The sequence below is a fragment of the Pezoporus occidentalis genome, unplaced genomic scaffold (assembly GCF_034315485.1).
Source record: "Pezoporus occidentalis ecotype Australia unplaced genomic scaffold, CSIRO_AGI_Poc_V1 ctg301, whole genome shotgun sequence".
Classification (NCBI taxonomy): Eukaryota; Metazoa; Chordata; class Aves; order Psittaciformes; family Psittacidae; genus Pezoporus; species Pezoporus occidentalis.
The window spans coordinates 313,045-332,404 of record NW_026914953.1 but is presented as its reverse complement, the minus strand read 5'-3'; the positions used below and the strand labels follow the sequence as shown (position 1 = coordinate 332,404).

Sequence of the window (19,360 nt, the reverse complement as noted above, 5' to 3'; positions counted from 1 at the left end):
CGTCTCTTTACCTGCTGAGAGTGCAAAAACCTGACGAGAAGAACGCAATGGGGTTAGCAGGGGGAAGTCCGGGACCAGGCAGCGCCGGTGCCCGCCGCAGCCTCGCTGCTGCAGGCGGGTTTGGAGAGGGGTTCCCCCCATCACGCTCCCAGCCCCGGCACACGGGAGCTAACGCAGGAGGCAGCAGGGGCAGGCGGCACCCGGCTGCGGTCCGCCTTGCTGCCGGGCCGGGCTGGGATTTAGGGCATCGCTCCTGTGGCTGCGGGGCTGAGCAGCTGCAGCCGTGTGGGATTCCCACCACGCGGCCAGGGGCTCTCAGCTGCTGGTGGAGCCACGAGGTGGCACCAGCCCCGCGTCCCGGCAGAGCAGAGCAGAGCAAATCCCTTTTCCTTTCCTTTCCTTTCCTTTCCTTTCCTTTCCTTTCCTTTCCTTTCCTTTCCTTTCCTTTCCTTTCCTTTCCTTTCCTTTCCTTTCCTTTCCTTTCCTTTCCTTTCCTTTCCTTTCCTTTCCTTTCCTTTCCTTTCCTTTCCTTTCCTTTCCTTTCCTTTCCTTTCCTTTCCTCTCCTCTCCTCTCCTCTCCTCTCCTCTCCTCTCCTCTCCTCTCCTCTCCTCTCCTCTCCTCTCCTCTCCTCTCCTCTCCTCTCCTCTCCTCTCCTCTCCTCTCCTCTCCTCTCCTCTCCTCTCCTCTCCTCTCCTCTCCTCTCCTCTCCCCTCCTCTCCTCTCCTCTCCTCTCCTCTCCTCTCCTCTCCTCTCCTCTCCTCTCCTCTCCTCTCCTCTCCTCTCCTCCCTTCCCTTTCCCTTTCCCTTTCCCTTTCCCTTCCCTCCCTTCCCACCACGCAGCACCCCATGGGCCCCTATGGCTGGCAGCTTCTATCCCTGTTCCACAGCACTCCAAAGCCCTGGGAACTGGCTGTGGGCCGGGGATCCAGCATCCCCCCCGGCCCCAAAACCCCAATGGGAGAGATCAGACTTGGGGATTTTACTGGGATTTGGGCAATGCCAGGCTCTCCATCAGGCCAGCCACGTGGAGGAAGTATTCAGGTGCCAGCTTGGTCTGAGCACGTACTTGGGTTTCAGCTGTGGCCCCTGTTTACAGCCCATTTTTGGGAGGCAAAGAGGTGAAGGAAGTGGCACCGAGGTCACAGTTGGGTGGCAGCAGTAAATACATTGCCCAGCTCTGGGCCAGCGCCACCATCAGTTAATCATTGCTGTGATGGAATGAACCCATGCCAGGACAGCCAGTCCCGACTGCTGCATTGCAAACACCCCAGGGAGGGAGGGGGGGCTGGAGAACCCCCCCATTCCCTCCATAGGGTCACCCTCCGGGGATCCATCCCACCCATGGTGCCACTCTCATCCCCCCTGATGCCGTCGGGGACAGCCCCATCCCCATCGACAGCTCCCTGCATCCTTTCCCACACGGGTCCCGAGTTGGCCGGTGCTGGGGAAGCCGAATTAACGCAGCCTTGGCAATTAGTGCCAACGAGTGGCTCAGGACTCTCTCATTAGGTTAAATGAGTCCCCGGGAGCTGCTCTGACTCCAGTGATCAGAGGACAGCCACCGGGCCAGCTTTCACAGCCAGGATGTGACCTTCCCTGCTCCTCCATCCGGATCTGACCCTGCAGGGCATTGGTTTTGCCTGGTGGGAGCTGCTACCACCCACAGCCTGAGAATGGGCAACTCATTACACCCAGTGAGCGACTCCTAAGACAGCTGTGGTGTAAGCAGCAAAAAGCCATTGCAATGAGGAAAATAAAGCTCAACCCAGCATGGAGGGATGGCAGGAATGCAGCTGGATCAGCACCAATCCCAAAGGGACCCCAAGCTATGGGGTCCCCCCAAGCTTGGGGCTCTTCCTGGGTGAGCAGAGCTGAGCAGCCCCAGCCATCCCCACCCTGACACCTTTACAAGCAGCTGATTTAATACCCACTGCCTTTTATTTTTAGAGGAGGACATCTGATGATGCCCAGCAACACCTCTTGATATTGCCTGATACCCCGACTATTTCTGTATGGCTGTTTACACCTGCCTGTGCCAGCGTTGCCTGAACACCACGGGGGAAGGTGCTGGTTGCCAAGAAGAGTGCTGAGCATCCCTGCCCTAAAGGGGAAAAACCTCCCCCTATTCGTTCCCTGTTCCCACAGGGGCCCGGTGCCACAAAGCAAAGGGCACTGCCGACACAACACGGGTGGATTTATCCCATGCTGCTAAGAAAGCACATGGGACAGGCAGGAAGATGCTGGGAGCCTGGGGATTTGCCTGGGGCTCCCTGATTTTGGCAGATGCGAGCTCGGAGAGCACCAGAAGTAAAGCATAAAACAGCCAGAGGGGTTTGCTCCAGCCCCAGAAACATCAGCTCCTTTGGGGCCTGAGCCCCCAGGGAAGGTGAGGTCTGTCCATGCAGGTCTGGGCCGATATTTGCTCCCAGATGGAGGAGTTTAACCTGTTTCCCAGCCTGGGGAACCAGCCCTGCAGAGCAGCAGCCTGGTTTGGGCATAGGCAATGATGGAGATTGCAACCTCAACCCCTTCCCTCATCCATCCATCCTTATCACAGCCCCTTCCTCCCACTCCGAGCCCTATCCTGGAGGAGAGCTAATGCCAGGGAGGTGTTTGAACCCTGCCCATCCATGGCAGGGACACAGGGCAAAAAGCCACCACTGCCACCATCCACACAATGCCACCTGCTCCCAGGGGGTGGAGGGCACGATTCAGGAGCTGCTTTGATTTGATCTCTAAGCAAATAAACCTTAAACCCCTAAGAAAGCAAACTATCCCTAGGATATATACATATATACACACACTAAATTCTTTACGTGGCATTCAAGGTCTGCATCTCACGCAGGGGCAGATCCTCACGGTAGAAAACCCTGTGCAGATGGGGAAGCTTTGATTTCCCCCCTAAGAAAAGCTTTTTGGGGTGCTTCCCCCTCCAAAAGACCCCCAAGCATCGTCGGCACCGGCATCCCCGTGGTGCCCATGCCGTGGGGAAGGGGCTGCAGGGACCGCGGGTGGACAGGCGGCCACCGGCCACGGCCGGGCTCGTCTTGCCTTCTGAGTCACGGGTATTTCAGCGCCGGTTTTGCAACCCTGCGGTGTCACAACAACAACAACAACCGCGGTTTGACTTCACAAACAGCCCGCGGCCGCCCCTCACCCCGGCTCCTTCCTGCTCCTGTCGGCTGCTTGCGACAGCTTCACCCGGTTCCAAACCCAGGCACGGAAAATGACTCCGAGCAGCGTCAACTCGGAGGACTTAATGGGCTTTCTGCCCGCATTGAGAGGGGCTCGGAGCTGCCCCATCCCCTGCAGAGCCGCCCTGGATGCGAAACCCCACCGGGACACTGCGTGGGAAGCCCCCTTCTCGTTCTGCCACGCAAGAAACGCCCGTGTGGCCCCAGGAAACGTTTCCTTTCTGCAGCTTCAGCGCTCGCTGGTGGCTGCTCTCGGGGCAGCGCAGCCCCTGGCACGGCTGATGCTTTCCAGGCTTTGGCAGCAGCCTGGGGCAGCAGAGCTGCAGCCGTTCCGTGGATTTGGTTTCCAAGTGAAGCTTAACAACAGCCCCAATAAATTAATAAAAATAAGAAGAACTATCATGATAATAACAACAATACAAGCAACGAGAAGCGCGGGGGGCCGGGCTCCACCTCCCTGCGCTTCCCTGGCTATCGGGTGATGGGGACGGGAAGGACGCAGCGCCCTTATCGGCACACACTTGGCAGCGGAGCCAGCCAGAGGTTTGCAGCGTAAACATATTTTGCTCAAGCTCCGAGTTGAGCTGAGGATAGCCCCAAAACAACTCCCACTGTTCCCAGCAAAGCCGCATCTGTGCGTGCAGGGAAAGGGCTGAGCCTGGAGCAAGCGCTCAGCTGAGCTTTGGAGCAATAAATGCAGGACCAAGAGCAATCCCCCCCCCCACCTCCGCTCCCAGCTCCTCTCTTCCCGTGTTTACCAGCCTTCTGCAGGCAGATTGACTCTTCCCTCACACGCGAAACGGTTGGGAAGTGGAGCAAACCAGCTCAGGCTCCCCTCGGATCATCCGGCTGCGCCGCAGCCACCTCCAACCAGCTGCGCTATCGCTGCCTTCATCGCTGGGTCGGGATATGGTGGCATTTACACAGCTGCTCAGCAGGAAAAGCCTTCTCCCTGCTCCACATAAACCTGTGGTTGGGTGCAGGCGGGCTAATGGGGATGGTAAATGGGGAGAGGGGATAATGGCCATCCCTGCAGGCTGGCTCGGAGCCACCTTCTCCCCAAACTGGCCTGAGGGTTTTTTGTTGCAAGCAGCTCAAACGTTCTGCTTCTTCCAGGGCAGGGTGTGGGGAAGGGAAAGGAAAAGGGAGCAGCGCAGTTAGCCTGGGAGACTGGGGAATGGGAGCGGGGAGCAGAGCCATGGGGTTCACCCCATCGCGGGAGCTGCCCAAAGGGGACGGGGAGCAGCGGGGTGATGCCCCCTGCTCCAAACCTCTCACAGGGGACTGCTGCGTCTCCACCGGCACCCGGAGCAGCAAGGTTCCAGCTGCAGGGAGATGTGGGGGCCAGGATATGGGGTGCATCCCCTGAGAGGAGACCCTGCTTGTCTTGTGAAGCAGGGAGTGACGGCAAACCCAGCCTGGGTGGGGAATGGCGCTGGGAGCAAAGTCCTTGCAGTGTCACATCCCAGGCACGGCCGTGTCACCGGCACATCCCAGCCTGTGGCTGTGTGCTGGTGTGGGAGCCGTGCCGGGACCCCGGCTGGACAAGGGCCATCCATCCCATGGGCTGTTTGTGCCAACACATCACGTGCTGCCGGCAGCTGATTCCGGACTGGGGCTGGGATTTTCCTTTTAGTGGTGTTGTTTTCATACAAAGCCAAAATATTTGTGTCCCCACTGCGCTGGGGTCCCGGCACCCAGCTCCATGGGCAGGGTCACTGCTGGCCCCCGGCGCCGGCGGGTCCATCCCCACCCCAGTCCTTGCTGCTTATCCATAGACATGTTTGTGCCCGGCGCCGGGCCCCTTCCTTGCTCCCAAACAAAGTCGGAAAGGCATCAAAATTTTCCATTGCCAGAGGGAGCGGTGACGAGGGAGCGGGAATGGGGACATCAGCCCCAGAAAAACAAGGGCTTGGGTTTGGTTCAGGGAATCCCAGAATCCCGGCCTGGTTTGGGTTGGAAAGGACCTTAAAGCTCACCCAGTTCCAACCCCTGCCATGGGCAGGGACCCCTTCCCCTGGAGCAGCTTGCTCCAAGCCCCTGTGTCCAACCTGGCCTTGAGCACTGCCAGGGATGGGGCATTTGCTACTTCTTTGGTGAATGAATAAAGAATAAGGAATAAAAGGGGTGGTTTGCTCCCGGCAGCCTGCAGCAAACCTGGCACTGGTGTCACCAGTGCGGCTTGTGGGGTGTCTTGGTGAGCACCACGATCCCGCTCGCACTGACACGATGCTTTCCAGGCAGGGGACATGTGGCCCATGCGGTATCCATCCGGCTGCTCCAGACCTCGCTTTTGCCATAAACCCACCCTGCTTTCTCTGTGGCTTTCCCTGCATCCGGACGGGCTCTCGGCCTGGCCAACACTCCGGGGGAAGCCGTGATTCCTGCGGAGCTGGCGCAGGGATGCAGGCCTTTGCCTGCGGTTTCCATGGGTGGGAGCAGCCCCGGCACGCTCAGAGCTGAGTCACGGGAGGAGGATGCTGCGGTGCCACCCCGGCACGTCGGGGTGCGTGGTTGCTGCTGGCGCCCGGCACGGCGCTGCTGCTGCCACGTGAAGAGAGCCCCCGGAGATGCTGCCAGGGCCAGGATGTGCTGGTCACAACCCCGGGGCTTCTGGAGGTTGAACCAAACCCAAAGCAAGGCCTGGTGCTGCCGGGGCTCTGTGTGTGTCCCCTTATGGTGCTCAGAGACCCATAATGAGGGGACGAGGAGGTCTCCATGCTCCTGAGCACCCACCAGCACCAACCTGCTGCTCCCTGGGGTGCCAGCAGTGTGAACCCAGCGTCCCACCGGCTGCAGAGGTGATGAATTTGGGCACTGCATCGACCACATCCCCAGCACTGGGGCATCTCCTTGTGTCAAAATCCAAGGGGATTCATCACCAAGCACCCCCCCCTGCAAACAGACCAGCCCCTGCTGGTCCCCAGGCAGGTTTTGGGGTGTGCTGCACCCTGCAGTGCTCATCCCAGCTGGGATGGGGGAAGGCAGAGCTTGTTTTGGGAGCTGGATGGGTGCCTGGGCCAGGAGGCAGCAGCCTCACACCTAATCCCCGGTCCTTGCAAGGCTGCGCTGGCGCCGGCACATTCTGTCCCTGCCGCGCCGGCCATGAGCTTCCCAGCTTCACGTCACCCTCCCCACTGCTGGCCCCCGGCCCTGACCCCGCACCGGGGGACAAGAGCCGTGAGCAGAGGCCGCGGCCACCGTGTGGGGACCGAGCATCCTCCAGGATGGGGAGAGCTGAGGGGGGAAGGAGCAACCCCCCCCCCCCCCGCCAGGATGCTGCAGGAAGGGGCTGCAGAGCCGGGAGCTGTGGGGTGAAGGTCCCAATGCCCTGCAGAGCCGGGAGCTGTGGGGTGAAGGTCCCAGTGCCCTGCAGAGCTGGGAGCTGTGGGGTGAAGGTCCCAGTGCCCTGCAGAGCCGGGAGCTATGGGGTGAAGGTCCCAGTGCCCTGCAGAGCTGGGAGCTGTGGGGTGAAGGTCCCAGTGCCCTGCAGAGCCGGGAGCTATGGGGTGAAGCTCCCAGTGCCCTGCAGAGCCCGGAGCTGTGGGGTGAAGGTCCCAGTGCCCTGCAGAGCCGGGAGCTATGGGGTGAAGGTCCCAGTGCCCTGCAGAGCCGGGAGCTATGGGGTGAAGGTCCCAGTGCCCTGCAGAGCCGGGAGCTATGGGGTGAAGGTCCCAATGCCCTGCAGAGCCGGGAGCTATGGGGTGAAGGTCCCAATGCCCTGCAGAGCCGGGAGCTATGGGGTGAAGGTCCCAGTGCCCTGCAGAGCTGGGAGCTATGGGGTGAAAGTCCCAGTGCCCTGCAGAGCCGGGAGCTATGGGGTGAAGGTCCCAGTGCCCTGCAGAGCCGGGAGCTGTGGGGTGAAGGTCCCAGTGCCCTGTGGGGTGAAGCTCCCAGCACCCTGCAGAGCCATGGGGGGCAATAAGAGGTGTCCCAGCACCCCAGTTCCCACAGCGGAGGGGTCCCACTTACCCAAGGGCAAAGAGGAAAAGAGGGAGGAGGGAGGGGGGGGGATGTTTCCATGCCCCTCGCTAGGAGCAGGTTTTGCTGGGTGGTCTGGGAAGCATTTTCCGATGCTCGAAGCCAAGAGCTATAAATACTCCTGCACTGTACTTGCTTAATGCAGCTCCTGCCCAGCAGCGCTGCCCGTGGCACGGGGCCGTCCCGGCTCAGCAAACCCCGGTGAGCCCCAAACCCTGTTGCCAGTGAACAGGAATAAAAGCGGTGCTGATCAATAGGGACTTTGGAGCCAGGGAAGACAAACAGCAGAGGTTGGAGGGAGCTCCGGTGGCACTGGTAGGGAAAGCATGGCCCAGGGGGGTCTGTGCCTTATCCCACCTCCCAGCATCCAGACGAGGTATTTTTAGCCCCTCTGGGATTCAGGAGCACGGCCCTTTGCTGGCAGAGGACCCAGACAGTCTGTGCCCCCCCGCCTGCTGCCTGCCCTGACCAGAAAACCCTGCAAGCATTTGCAAGCGGTCCTGCTGGGAAGATTCCACTCCCCTGGGGCCCGGGAGCGGTGCCCGTTGGCGTTGGGTTCCCTGGGCCGGCCCTGGCATGACGCGCGTTGCCCAGAAAGGTGCTCCCGCTCCAGCCCTTGGGATTAAGGATCCCCTTGTGCGGCCGGGGCGGGTGATCAGGGTCTGACACAGCCCCTGGCACCGCTGCGGCTCGGCACAGAAAGGCTCCGTTGTGCCGGGCGCAGGTTGGAGCTGGGAGCCGGTCACAGGGGCCCCTTGGAGGCCGTTTCTCCCCCTGGGGGGGCTGCAGCGCTGCGGTTCCTGTCCCTCTTTGATGTCCTGCAGAAGAGGCACGAGGCGGCGCAGCATCGCATGGACCACAGACAGGGATGCAGGCGAACGCCCTGCGAGGCCGCTTCATCCTCTCCCAAGGAAGATAACTCGGTGCGGAGCTGGGAACGCCAAGTAAAGCCCAGGTTTGAATGAAGGCTGCATGAGCACCAGGCTCCTGCGGGCAAACCCGGGGCTGAGCGCCTGGCCCGCTGCGGGAGCTCACGCTCCAGCACCGCTCAGTGAACACCAGCACCAGGAAAGAAGGATCAAGGGAAGGGAAATCACATTCCAGTGGCAATAGGTTTAAGCAGCACAGGCTGTGGAGGATAGAACCAAAGCCTTGGCTCAAGCCCGGCTCTGCATGGACCAGGGGTTGCTGTGCTCAATAGAGACGTGGAGCACAGAAATGCTGTTAAAAACCAAATCCCAACTCCATGATGCCTCCCTGCTCTTCCAGCATGGCCGCAGCCATTCCCAGCTGGCACAACATGGGGCTGGCCCCAACCCTCCTTGGGAATGGCAGAGACACTGCAGCTGTGTCCCAGCTGGACCCAATGGGTCTGTGCCAAGCTCTTGGGATGGAGGAGAGCATCTATCCTCTGCTATCCAGACAGAGCAGGAGGGCTCTGAACACAAGGGACCAATCCTGATGGGGAGCAGCATTGGTCAAACAACCCAGTTAATCCCAGTGCAGAGTGGCACTTACACGGTGGAGCTGGGTACCCACAGGACAATGAACTCCAGGGAGGGACATGGGAGCAGGAGTGCTGCCAGCAGCCCAGGCAATGGGAAGCATGGAGAGAGCAAGAGACAAAGTTCTGCAGGCCCCATCTGGGTGTAAAGGATTTATTATTACCAAGACAGACACCCTCCCCCCCCCGACAAAAAGTGGTACAAAAAGGAGATGAGAGTGCTCATTACAAAAGTGTTCACAGGTAGAAAAGAGCTGAGCAATCCCGGGGCGCAGAGCACGGCCCCAGCACGGGGCTTTGGTTGTGTGCAGGAAATGAGTGGCCCCGCGGGCAGGATTGGCTCAGTGAAGGAATGCAAAGGTCCTCAGCACCCAAAACTCTGCTCAGGTCCTGCTGTTACAGCACCCAGCTCCCTGGTTCCCACACCAGTGAGTGCTGGGTGCTGCTGTGGCATCACCGCACCGGGGCCATTGACCCCCTCTCTGGGTGCAGGATCAAGCCCGTCCTGAGAAGGACTCCTGGTCCTGAAGGACTCGTTTCAACTCCACATCTCCATCAGCATCTGTGGCTGCCACCAGCCTCAGACCTGGCTTCCTTCTCTCTGGCCACCAGGGAGATGCCACCCCCATGATGGTACCGCAATTTGGGGCTTGCTTGGTTTCAGCCCCATCACAGAGCAGGCCTCAGCACGTTCGTCGTGCAGGTTTGGTGCTGACACACAGGAACCAGCTTTCCTGTTCTTGGCAAACAGAACCAAAACGCTGCCATAGATCATAAATGTGTCCCTCAAGTCCTCTGCGCTGGTAACAGCCCGTGGAAGCCTTTCCAATTTCATGGGGTTCTCCAAAACCATTCCCCCCGCAGGCATCACCAGGCTCATGGCAAAGATCAGCAGCAGCAGATGATGCTTCATTTGGCCAGAAAGAGGCCTTCTACTTCCTTAGGGAACTGCAGTCCTGGTGAGCTACTGCAGGAGCAGGGCTTCACCTGCACCAGCACGGGACAAACCCAAGCCCCAGTAAAACATTCTCTAGTGATCCTGAGAAACACCTCCAAGCTCCTGCGTTCCATGACAGGAGTTGCCAGAGCATGGCCACTGCAGGCAAGGGGAGAGCAATCCTGGCTCATGCTGAACATCCCATTTTAGCCCCCAAATCCTGGGGCAGTCATTAACCCTCCGTGTCCTGCCCAAGCACACAGGGCCCTGCTCCACACCAGAGTCTCCCGTGTTCTCCTACCAGGCACGAGCCCACGCCACCACGCTTGGTGTTGGTCTGCAGGACAGTCCCAACAAGAGAGTTGAGGGCAGCAATGGAGCCGGGGTCTCCTGGCACTGCAGGAGCTCTGGGCTCACAGCCACCGTGTCTCCATTTCCAGACCCAAGTGCTGTGAGGGTGGAAGCTTTCATCCCAAGGGATCACTACGCTGTCAACTGCATCCGATGCGCTTCTCTCAACAGGTCATGCAGCGCGGGCGGATGTTGTCTGAGGAGGGGTTTGGATCAATCTGCAAAGCCAAGCGTAGAGTCAAAAACCTCAGCAGTGGGCACACTGTGGCTGTCTCCACCAGCCCTCCCAGCCCAGAGGGATTCGTTACCTCTGAATACAGTGGAGGTGGTCGGAAGCGGAACTCCTGGATGTAGGCAAAGAAGGGACCTTCCAGCATGCCACCAAGCTCACTGCGGCACGGGGGAGCCAGGCTCTGCTCGGCCTCGGGGCTGGACACCACTGCCGAGTATTCGGGAGGAGCTGGAGAGAGAAAAGAACATCAGGGAACAGGAAACGCTCTCCATTAAACAGGAAACACACAGGTAAAAGGCCTTCAAATCCCCTGCTTCCCAAAACCTCCCAAGTTCCCTGGGGAAGCAACCCAGAAGATGCAGCAGCACAACCAAAACCTGCAAAAGCTGGTCCTGGAGCAAGAGCCACGCTGAGAACTTGCTCTGATCTCACCATCCAGAGCGGTTTGACAGCACCCAGGCAGATCCTGGGCAGGGGGAGATGCTCACCCTCTGGCTGCTCCGGGATGGTGCTCAGCCAGTCCAGGCTGACGCTGTACTGGCTGCTGACACTGGACGTGCGGCTCCCAAACGGATGCAGTGGGATGGTTCCGATGACAAGTGGCAGCTCAAGGAGCAGCTTGGATGTCCCAGGAATATCCACACAAACCTGCAGAGACAGGAGGCAGCAGGGAAGCTCAGCTGCTGGGGTTCTCCCAGCCTGAAGGGGCAGGTATCTCCCCAGAGCACTGGTTGAGCTGGTTAGGAGGGAATTCTTGCAGTGGGATGCAAAGGGAGATGCGATTGCTCCTGCATGAGCCCGTGGGCCAACAGGGAGAACCCAAGAGCTCACACAAATCACCAGCCCCAAAACCTCTACACCAGCCCAAACTGGACACCAGGAGCCCAGCTCTGGCGAGAAGGAGAACACTCAGCACCGAGCTGAGCCTCCCGCAGTGCTCCTCACCTTCAGGGAGTATTCCACCTGGATGATGCGGCACTGGAGGATGGACGGCCCCACCGGTGGGATCTTCAGTGCCCGCCCGTGCCAGACTTCCCGCTTCCCCGCTGCAATGGAGTCCCCGACGATGCTGGTCACCACCGACTTCTTCTGCTTCTTGGTGCCCCGGGCGATGAAGGTCTGAGTCTGGATGATGGCCGCCTTGGGCACCACCACCCGGTTTGTGCAGTTGTCAATCTCAGCAAAGATAGGGATGACCTCACCTACCAAACCAGACACGCGTGTTGGAGGAAGGGAGACAGAGCCCGGTCCCTGCCTCAAGGGATTCCTGTACAGGATCACCAAGGGCTGGACACGCAATCCAGCACTGCAGGCACAAGGTTTAATCCAGCAGGAGCGTGTCCCGAGGAGGATGCCCACATCAGGAGCACACTCTAAAGCTCTCTCACCAATCCCATGCCCAGCTCACACTGCCCCCAAATCCCCCCCCAGCAGGGCCCACAGAGGTTCAAAGGCCCCAGCACATCATCTCACCTGGGGTGTAGCCTTTGCGGTCAATCTTGGCAGTCACAGAAACCTGGCCACGGTTGCAGTACCAGGCACGAGCAAGTTTCTCCTTAGCACCTGCCTGGGGAGCCTGGAGAAATGGGGATTACGGAAGCTATTTAGTAAGAAAGGATGAAACTCAAAGCAAGCACCTCCCCGGCACTGAGAACCTGTCAGGGAGCACCAGCAGCCTCTTGGGTATCTGATGCAAGATGCTATTGCAACCCATTAAAGCTTCCAAAACCTGAGACACAGCCCAGCCCAGGTAACACTGGAGGGCATGAGTTACAAGGGGGGGGGAAACACATTCCCTTTGGAAATCAGGCCTGGATTGTCCATTTTGGAGGGGAAGCAGCCACCTTCCCCATGGGCTTCCCAGAGATGCTGCTGCCCCGAAGAGGCGCAGGGGGAGCTCACCAGCAGCACGGGAGTGTTGATGTCGATGGGTTCAATCACAGTGAACTCCTTCTTCACCTTCTTCACTGTTGACCAGGGTCTGTGCAGCTTGGCTTTCACCCAGTAGCGCACGCTGCCGTGCTTCCCCTCGAAGGAGGTAGCCAGGGTCCTGCGGACAAGCAAGGAGCCTTTCAGAAGGGCTCTGCTAAAAGAACCTCATTTCTGAGGTGCCCTGTGCCCCCTCCCAGGACCTGTGTCCTGCATCAAGAGATTTCTCTCCCCCTTTGCATGAAGGCAACAAAAACCAAGTGGACTTACTCGGGGAGCTGGAAGGTGAAGGGAAACTCGTGCCTTCCTGCCTGCAGGACGGTGGCTTCACCATTGTCTGTGGGCAAAACAGATTGAAGATGATTATCTCCCTCCTGCAGAACTTCCTCCCTGGCCAAAGCAGAGGCAAGGATGTGCAGGACACAGCAGAGGAGCAGCACGATGGCACAGGGACATTTCTGCCAGGGTTCAAGGGCAGCAGCGGCGACAGGAGCGCGGGGCACGTCCCATGGGCGATGGGCACTGTCTGCTCCGCACACGCGTGTCAGGCATGCACAACCCAGGGGCACCTTCTTGGAGAGCACTGGGGGGGCTCTGCTTCATCCTGCACCCACCCTGCTCTGTAGCTTGGGAGTGAGAGCCCAGGGGTACCTGGCCAAGGCAGAAACAGCTCTGGGACTGGGGGGGGTCAGCCACCCCTCCATGTCCCCCAAGGGTGACAGCCCTGTCCTGCCTGCACCACACAGAGAAGCTGGGGCTGGATCCCTCTTGGGATCACCCAGTCCAATCTGCAATCAAAGCAAGCTCCGGAACCTCTGCAGGAGTTTTCCAGCACCGCTTCCCTACCAAGGAAAGGGGGAGTCTTGTGTGGGGCCAGCCCCTAACTGGGGTCCAACAGCAGGGTCCAACCACACACCTCAGCATTTGAGGTGTCTTCAGGGGACCTACGCACCCAGCCCCCCGAGCACCAAGACCCTATCGCACCCCATGCACCCGTATTTCAGCTGACTGGGGTGTCTGCAGCACGTCCCAGCCTGCCCCATGCACCCATTATTCCGGCCCCTGGGGTCCCCGGTACACCCACACCCTGCTTCTAGGTGATGGAGCACTGCAGGGGTTGGGTGGTGGGTGCCGTACCTGGGGGTGCCAGCAGCGTGTCGCGGTGGCTGAGGAACTCCACCTGATCGCTGTAGCTCTGCGTGTAGGCGGTGCTGGAGCCGGCGCTGCGGGACTCGGTCCAGTGAACGCGGGCAGCGCCCATCGCCCGTAGCCGCAGGGCGCCGAGCCGCGCCGCCGCCGCCAGCTCCAGCACCACGCGGCCCGACACCGCCTGCCCGGGGCTGAACGCGACCGCGGCGTCCCCCTCCGCGCCCTCCAGCACGACCGAGAAGCGCTTGAGGCGATCGAAGAGCATGGCGAGAGCCCGTCCCTCGGCGCAGCCCGGCCCCGGCACCGCCTCCGCCGCCTTAAGAGCCCGGCGCGGCCCGGGGGCGGCCCCGGTGGGGCGGGACGGGGCGGCCTCGCCGAGCCCTGCAAAACAAGGCAGGGAGCATGTGCGGGCCTGGCCCCGCGCTGCTGGGAGCCGTGGGGCTCCTATGGGGCCGGGTGACCCCGTTCCGGCGCGTCCTGGCATCGGACCGAGGCATCCCGATGGATGCCTGGACCGCAGCAGCCCACGGGAACGTGTCCCGGAGCAGGATGGTTCACGGCGCTCAACGCTGCCTGGGATAACGTCCTGTGTGCCTCACAAGTCTCCCTCCAGCTCCCTCCCCACGTTCCCACTCCATCCTCATCCTTTCTTCCACCAGCCGGAATCTGCGTTCCCAGGCAGCAGCCCCTTGCATTCCACTTCCCACCAGCGAGGGGCTCCGCCGCACACAGATCCACGTCCTTCCTTTCCCAAGAACCATTCCCAGGGGTCAGAACAGGCTGCAACTGGATCTGGGCTCCTTCTGGCCAACTGGCGATGAAGGGAAAACTGGTCTGGGACATGGCTTTGTTTTTCTTCTCAGAACTGAAGAACTGGCTGGGGTTCAGCTTGTGCAATTGCAGCGAGCAGCAAGCACATCCTCCCTGCGCCTGTTAACCAGGCGAGTGCTGCTTTCCTACCAGCTCGTGCTGGGCTTTGGGTGGTGCTGCTCCAAAACCCAGCGACAAAACACACCGGCATGGCCAGGCACGGCAGGGGGACTCGCTCTAGCAACAGCATCTGCTGCTGCCGGTGCTCAAAGTGGTGCTTCTCAGGGCGACCTCACCATGAGATGTTGTAAAAGAAAGGAGAAAGGGGTCTGTGCCTTCCCCAAGGGGGTAATGCAGCTTCAGAAACTTCTGCTTTAACCGTGCTTGTCACATTTGCGGAGTGCCAGAGCTCCCCACCCCGGGCACAGGCTGGGGCTAAGGCAAAACAGGCATTAAAAATGTTACTGGGCTTTTGGCCACCGAAGTTGGGAGGATTTTTTGAGTTGCTCCCGGCCATGCTGGGCAGGACCTGCTGTGCTGAACACACTGAAAAAGAGTGGGGCTCAAGCCTTGCAAAGCTTTCACTGTCTCCAAAGCCTGCCTGGAATGTCTGTCTCCCTCCCCAAGGGAAGAGACCGTGTTTTGTGCTATGTGCACAACCGGTTGCTGCCACGAGCAAACATGAATCGTAGCAAACACACAGTAAAGGGACAGGGAAAGAAGGAAGGAAGGAAGGCACAACTGGTGACAGCAGCTCTGGGAAGGCTCCTGGTGGGATGCATGGTGACATTCGAGGTGATGGGGCTCTTGAGAGGGGCTGGAGCTCCGTCCTGCGCTCGGCACCTTCCTCCTCTCCCTGCCAACACGCACCCTGCAGCCCGTGACTCAGCCCTGCAAGCATCCTCCCTGCACCACAGCCTCCCCTCGCTGCCCCCACGGGTGGTGGGAAGCGCCTCTCTGACCCCTTTGACACCCCGGTGCTGGGAGAGGGTCTCTTGTCTCCCCAGGGAGCACCAGTTGCAGGGGCTGTGGGAGCACAGCCATGGCCTTTCCATTCAACAATGCTCCAGAGTGCCCCAAGCCAACTGAAACCCAGGCCAGGATCCGTGCAGGAAAGATCGCAAACTCTTGAGCCCCATCTAGAGTCTGGCCAGGCTTAAGCTGGTTTAAACAGGAGCTGGCACCCGGCTCTGAAGCGGCTTCTTCCTTCCCCGACCGGCTGCTGGGACCTGGTGGCTTTTCCCCATTGACCCTGGAGCCGCACAAGGGACCCTGGAGAGCCACAGATTAGGGAATGCAGCAGGTAAAAAGTCGAGTCAGCAGCTCTACCCTGACCCAGCATGGGGACAAGACAGGGCAAAGCAGAGCCTTGCACAAACTCCCACTCCCAGCTTGAAGAGTAAGCTCCTGCTCCGGGTGTTGCAAGGATTAAGGTGCCGATCAAGGCCACCCCACAACAGAGCAAGAGCCCTGATGCACTCTTAGCTCACGTGCTGTAACCGTCCCGGATGTCTCCATGAAAAGAAAATGGCTTCTGGATGCTTGTCTCTCACCGGAGCAGGAGCTCAGCTCTGGGAAGTGCTGCGGGGTTGTCAGGCAGAAAAGATCACTGCATGAGTACCACTGATGGGCTCCCTCGCATCACCTCGTGCAGAAGGGTCCAGGGCTTTCCTTGTGTTGCCCTTGCCCCTTAAACCCCTAGTTTTTCCTCTCTTCCTGCTCCCTAAGCTGATTACACAATAGACATTTAATGGCCCTGCCCACAGCCTGAACATCCTTCTTTCACCCTTTTTCTTGTCTTAATGTCACAGCACCCCAGTGCCAGCGCTCACCACTCTGCCGGGAAACTGCAGATAAACTCAGAGCTCCGGGGCGAGCAGAAGGGAGGGCTCATCTCCACCTGGCTTCCCTCCTCTGCGCTGCCTTGTTACCATGACAAAACTGCAGTTTTGAAACACCACGCACACACAGTTGAGCTCATCGAGAAGCAAGAAGGAGCAGTCACAGGGACTTGTGGATCATGGCACGCTTGCAGCAGCTTTGTGCCGGCTGACATCAGGAAGGTCCTCACGCTGCCACTGGGCAGCTGGCAGAACCCAGCAGGAGTCAAAGGAAGTGATTTTGGCTGTAGAATGACACTTCTCCAGAGCCCACAGCCTTTGCTGCCTTAAAACACATTCCTGTGATCACATGCCCGTGTCCCTCTCACAAAGCAGAGAAGGAACCTGTGGGTGGACAGAGACAATAAAATCCTAGCCCACGAGTTGTGGCGAGGCTCCCTGCTCCCCACACAGCCCAGTTCAGCTCTCCCCAGGCAGGAAGCAAGGGCCAGAAAACATCAGCTCCAAGCTACGGGAGTGCAGAGTGCTGGCGAGGCAGAGCAGCTCATGCAGCTCCTCCAGCCCCTGGCCAAGTGCCCTTCTTCGCATGGCTCCGGGGGCTTCTACCACACACAGTCCCAGCAGCATAAACCTAAATGTGCTCACAGCAGCTTGTGGCTTCCCTACAGACATTCACTGCAGGGATAATGGCGAATAAAACTTACCCTGTAACCCTACAGCTAAAGCAGACACCTTCCAAGCACTGCAGCAACCACATGCTCAGACCTTTCCTGCTGGAGTTCAGGACAAGGGCCTCTCCCATGTCTTTAACTGCAATTGGAACACTTAGCAAAGGGGCCATCCTTAGGCACAGCATGGAAAAACCACCGCCAAAAGGCAGAAACTCCAGAGTAATGCAGGTATTGGAGCAGATGGCAAGGTACAGTCATCCAGAAATAGAGAATATGACCCCCCAGGGCAGTCCAGAGACAAGAACAGCTCCAGGAAGACAGCTCATGTCCTCCTTCCATCACTCCAGTCTCTTCCTGCAACTCCGCATTTGCCAGCTAGAGCTGGCACCGCTTTCTGGCTTGCACCACGGCCACTGACACAATTAAATGCCTTCAGCATGAGTTAAGTCCTACGTCACACAGCACTGTGCCACAGGCAATCATGAGGCCAGCAGAAGCAGGAAAAGGGGGAGAAAAAGCCACAGAGCCATGACTAACACTGTCATTGGAGGGGAGGATGAAAGGCATGCACTTCCCCAAGAAAAGACAGAGTTAATGAGCGTATGGCCAGCTGAGATGTCCCATATCCCTTAGTTCTGGATCATTTCATCCCAACCACACAAAGAATTCAAGCTGCAGTAGATCTAAGCAACGTGCTAGCTGGGCATCCAGTCCCAGCCTCAGGAAACTGCAAACAAATATTTATTGAACTCCTAAGTGCTCTTTCCACACTTGTGAACAGACCCTTCTATTTGCACTTCCCTGTGCAAACAGAACAAAAGCCACAGCTCTTCCCTGCTCCCCAGCCCCAAGTTTGCAGGCAGCCTCCTAGAAACCAGCAGCAGCGAAAAAACCCTTGGCAAAGGTGAGAAGAGGGTGTCCAAGACGGGCAACCATGCTTGGGTTGGGAAGCACCTAGCAGGGGTGATGCCTGCAGCCCAAGCGGGCCCTAACCCAACGCCCTGGTGCAGAGAAGCACCCCGGTAGTGCAGCCTTACCGGGGATGAGCTGGCAGCGGCGGTGCAGGAAGGTCTGGCAGGCTGTGTAGTCGCGGTAGACAACGTTGAGCCCCACGCTGCGGCTCTCGAGCCAGTGCGTTAAGGCTCGGCCACGGGCGAACACCTCGAGCGCCCGCAGCCGCAGTGCGTGGCGGAGCCGCAGCTGCACCCGCCCGTGCAGCAGATCCCCGCTGCTGTGGGCTCCCCATGCTCGTCCATCTTCCAGCTCCAGCACCAGGCTCTGCAAGCACCCCAGGGGCTGCATCGCTGCTGGCCACGCTTAGCCGGCAGCTCCAGGAGGCCGGGCCCTGCCTGGGACAGGCAGCTGTGCAGCTCCCTAGGGAAGGGAGGAAAGAGCACAGGCTGCACTGAGACCCCTTAATTTATCCTGCCCCTAACTGGCCTCCACCGTGCAGGCCTAATCTTCACCAGGGTGGGACTGAGCCCCTGTTTTGCTGTGATGCTTTAGCGGTGACCTCGTGTGCCTTGAGGCTGGTGCTGTGCTGAGGATGGGGCTGCGGAGACAAGTGATGTGGTTTTAAACTGATGGAGAAGTGACGTGACTTCATCTTATCTCTGAGTCACAGACACTGCCGACGTGCAACTGGAACGTGCTGGTGGCTCCGTCAGCAGGGAGGAGGGTCAAGCACCACCAGCCGTGCTGGCAGGTTTCATGCAGCTGGAGGAATCAAAGACTGGAAATCAAGAAATGTTTGGCCTTCCCAGTTCAGGCATTCCTGGGAAGTTGCTGGAAAGGGTGGGAGAAAGCAAACGGCCCTTCCCCCAAAAGCCAGGTTTACTTTCTGTCTCTGAAGGTCTATCAGAATCAGTGTGAACAAGGAAGTGAATAACCACAGGGCCCTCCCAGCCAGCGGGTTCCACCAAGGGGTGGTGTTCACTATCTATGCCCCGTGAACCGTGGCTGTTTCTGCAGTAGCACAGGTGGCAACGACATCTCAGGGTCACATAGAAGTAACAGGGCAGGCTTGTAGCAGATGCCAGTTCCTGTTAGTACACCAAGCATCCAGCCTAGGTGTTTGAAGCAAGGTGTTTGCAATGCACGGGGCACAAGATCCTGAGCGAGGTGCCTGTGTGCGTTTGCAAGATTTGAGTACGTGGAGCAAAGCCTATCCCTTTCATGAGAGACAGAGTCAAATCCCAAGAGGAAAGCATGCGGGCTGTTGTGCCCAGCCACTGCTCACACACAAACTGCAGCAACTGGAAATGGTTTGGACACCCGTGCTCAAAGGCTTTGGTGCTGGCTCACAGCGTGCGCGAATCAATCCCACCTGCACTAAAAAGCTTAGGAGAGTTTGAGAAGTGGCAGCTGTGACAAGGCGGCAGCTGACCCTGCTCCTTGGCCCCCCAAGGGATGGGGCTGGCCACCCCACACACATCCCTTTTTATAATACCGTGTCCCAGACAGAGTTAGTGCAAGCTCAGCATTCAAGAAACCTACATGAGTTAGTAAGTCATCAAAAATACATGGCTCGCCTGCAGAAAAACAGCTCATCATAAGCTGGGGAGAGCTGTCTCTCTGCCCTGCTGTTCACTGACCTTTGGTTTCAGCCTTGACACCAAAATCCAAACAGCTCCTAAGGGAATATTCCAGCACACACACAGCCCTGACAGTGCCTCTTACTCTGCTGCTGATCTCTTGCCCTTTCTCTGAGCTTCCCATCACCCCACCTACCTAGAGGCATTTGGTGGGTCTTGCAATGCA

General features: G+C 58.9%; 2 protein-coding genes across 5 annotated transcripts in view; one reads left to right on the top strand and one right to left on the bottom strand.

Moving 5' to 3' along the window:
- The window catches only part of THOP1 (thimet oligopeptidase 1), a 330,697-nt gene that overhangs the window by 64,658 nt on the left and 246,679 nt on the right, over positions 1 to 19,360 (top strand). The window lies entirely within an intron of this gene.
- On the bottom strand, positions 9,481 to 19,355 carry ARRDC2 (arrestin domain containing 2). Of its 4 annotated transcripts, XM_062627517.1 has the most exons (9): positions 18,067 to 18,196; positions 17,638 to 17,974; positions 12,400 to 12,466; positions 12,103 to 12,250; positions 11,674 to 11,776; positions 11,146 to 11,402; positions 10,689 to 10,848; positions 10,277 to 10,428; positions 9,481 to 10,186 (listed from the first exon to the last, which is right to left on the bottom strand). In XM_062627517.1, the coding sequence occupies exons 2-9, from the start codon at positions 17,900 to 17,902 to the stop codon at positions 10,133 to 10,135; spliced, it is 1,206 nt and encodes a 401-aa protein (XP_062483501.1). In that variant the 5' UTR covers positions 17,903 to 17,974; positions 18,067 to 18,196; the 3' UTR covers positions 9,481 to 10,132. The 4 variants fall into 4 exon arrangements, with proteins under 4 accessions (XP_062483501.1, XP_062483503.1, XP_062483500.1 ...); XM_062627519.1 differs by lacking the exons at positions 17,638 to 17,974; positions 18,067 to 18,196 and adding an exon at positions 19,331 to 19,355; XM_062627516.1 differs by having other exon boundaries at positions 17,638 to 18,184.

Coding starts and splice junctions, on each gene's coding strand:
- ARRDC2 (XM_062627515.1), bottom strand. CDS start 13,762: ATGCCAGGACGCGCCGGAACGGGGTCACCCGGCCCCATAGGAGCCCCA. Junction 12,467..13,266: donor CACGCTGCTGGCACCCCCAG/GTACGGCACCCA, acceptor TTTTGCCCACAG/ACAATGGTGAAGCCACCGTC. Junction 10,849..11,145: donor AGGTGGAATACTCCCTGAAG/GTGAGGAGCACT, acceptor CTGTCTCTGCAG/GTTTGTGTGGATATTCCTGG.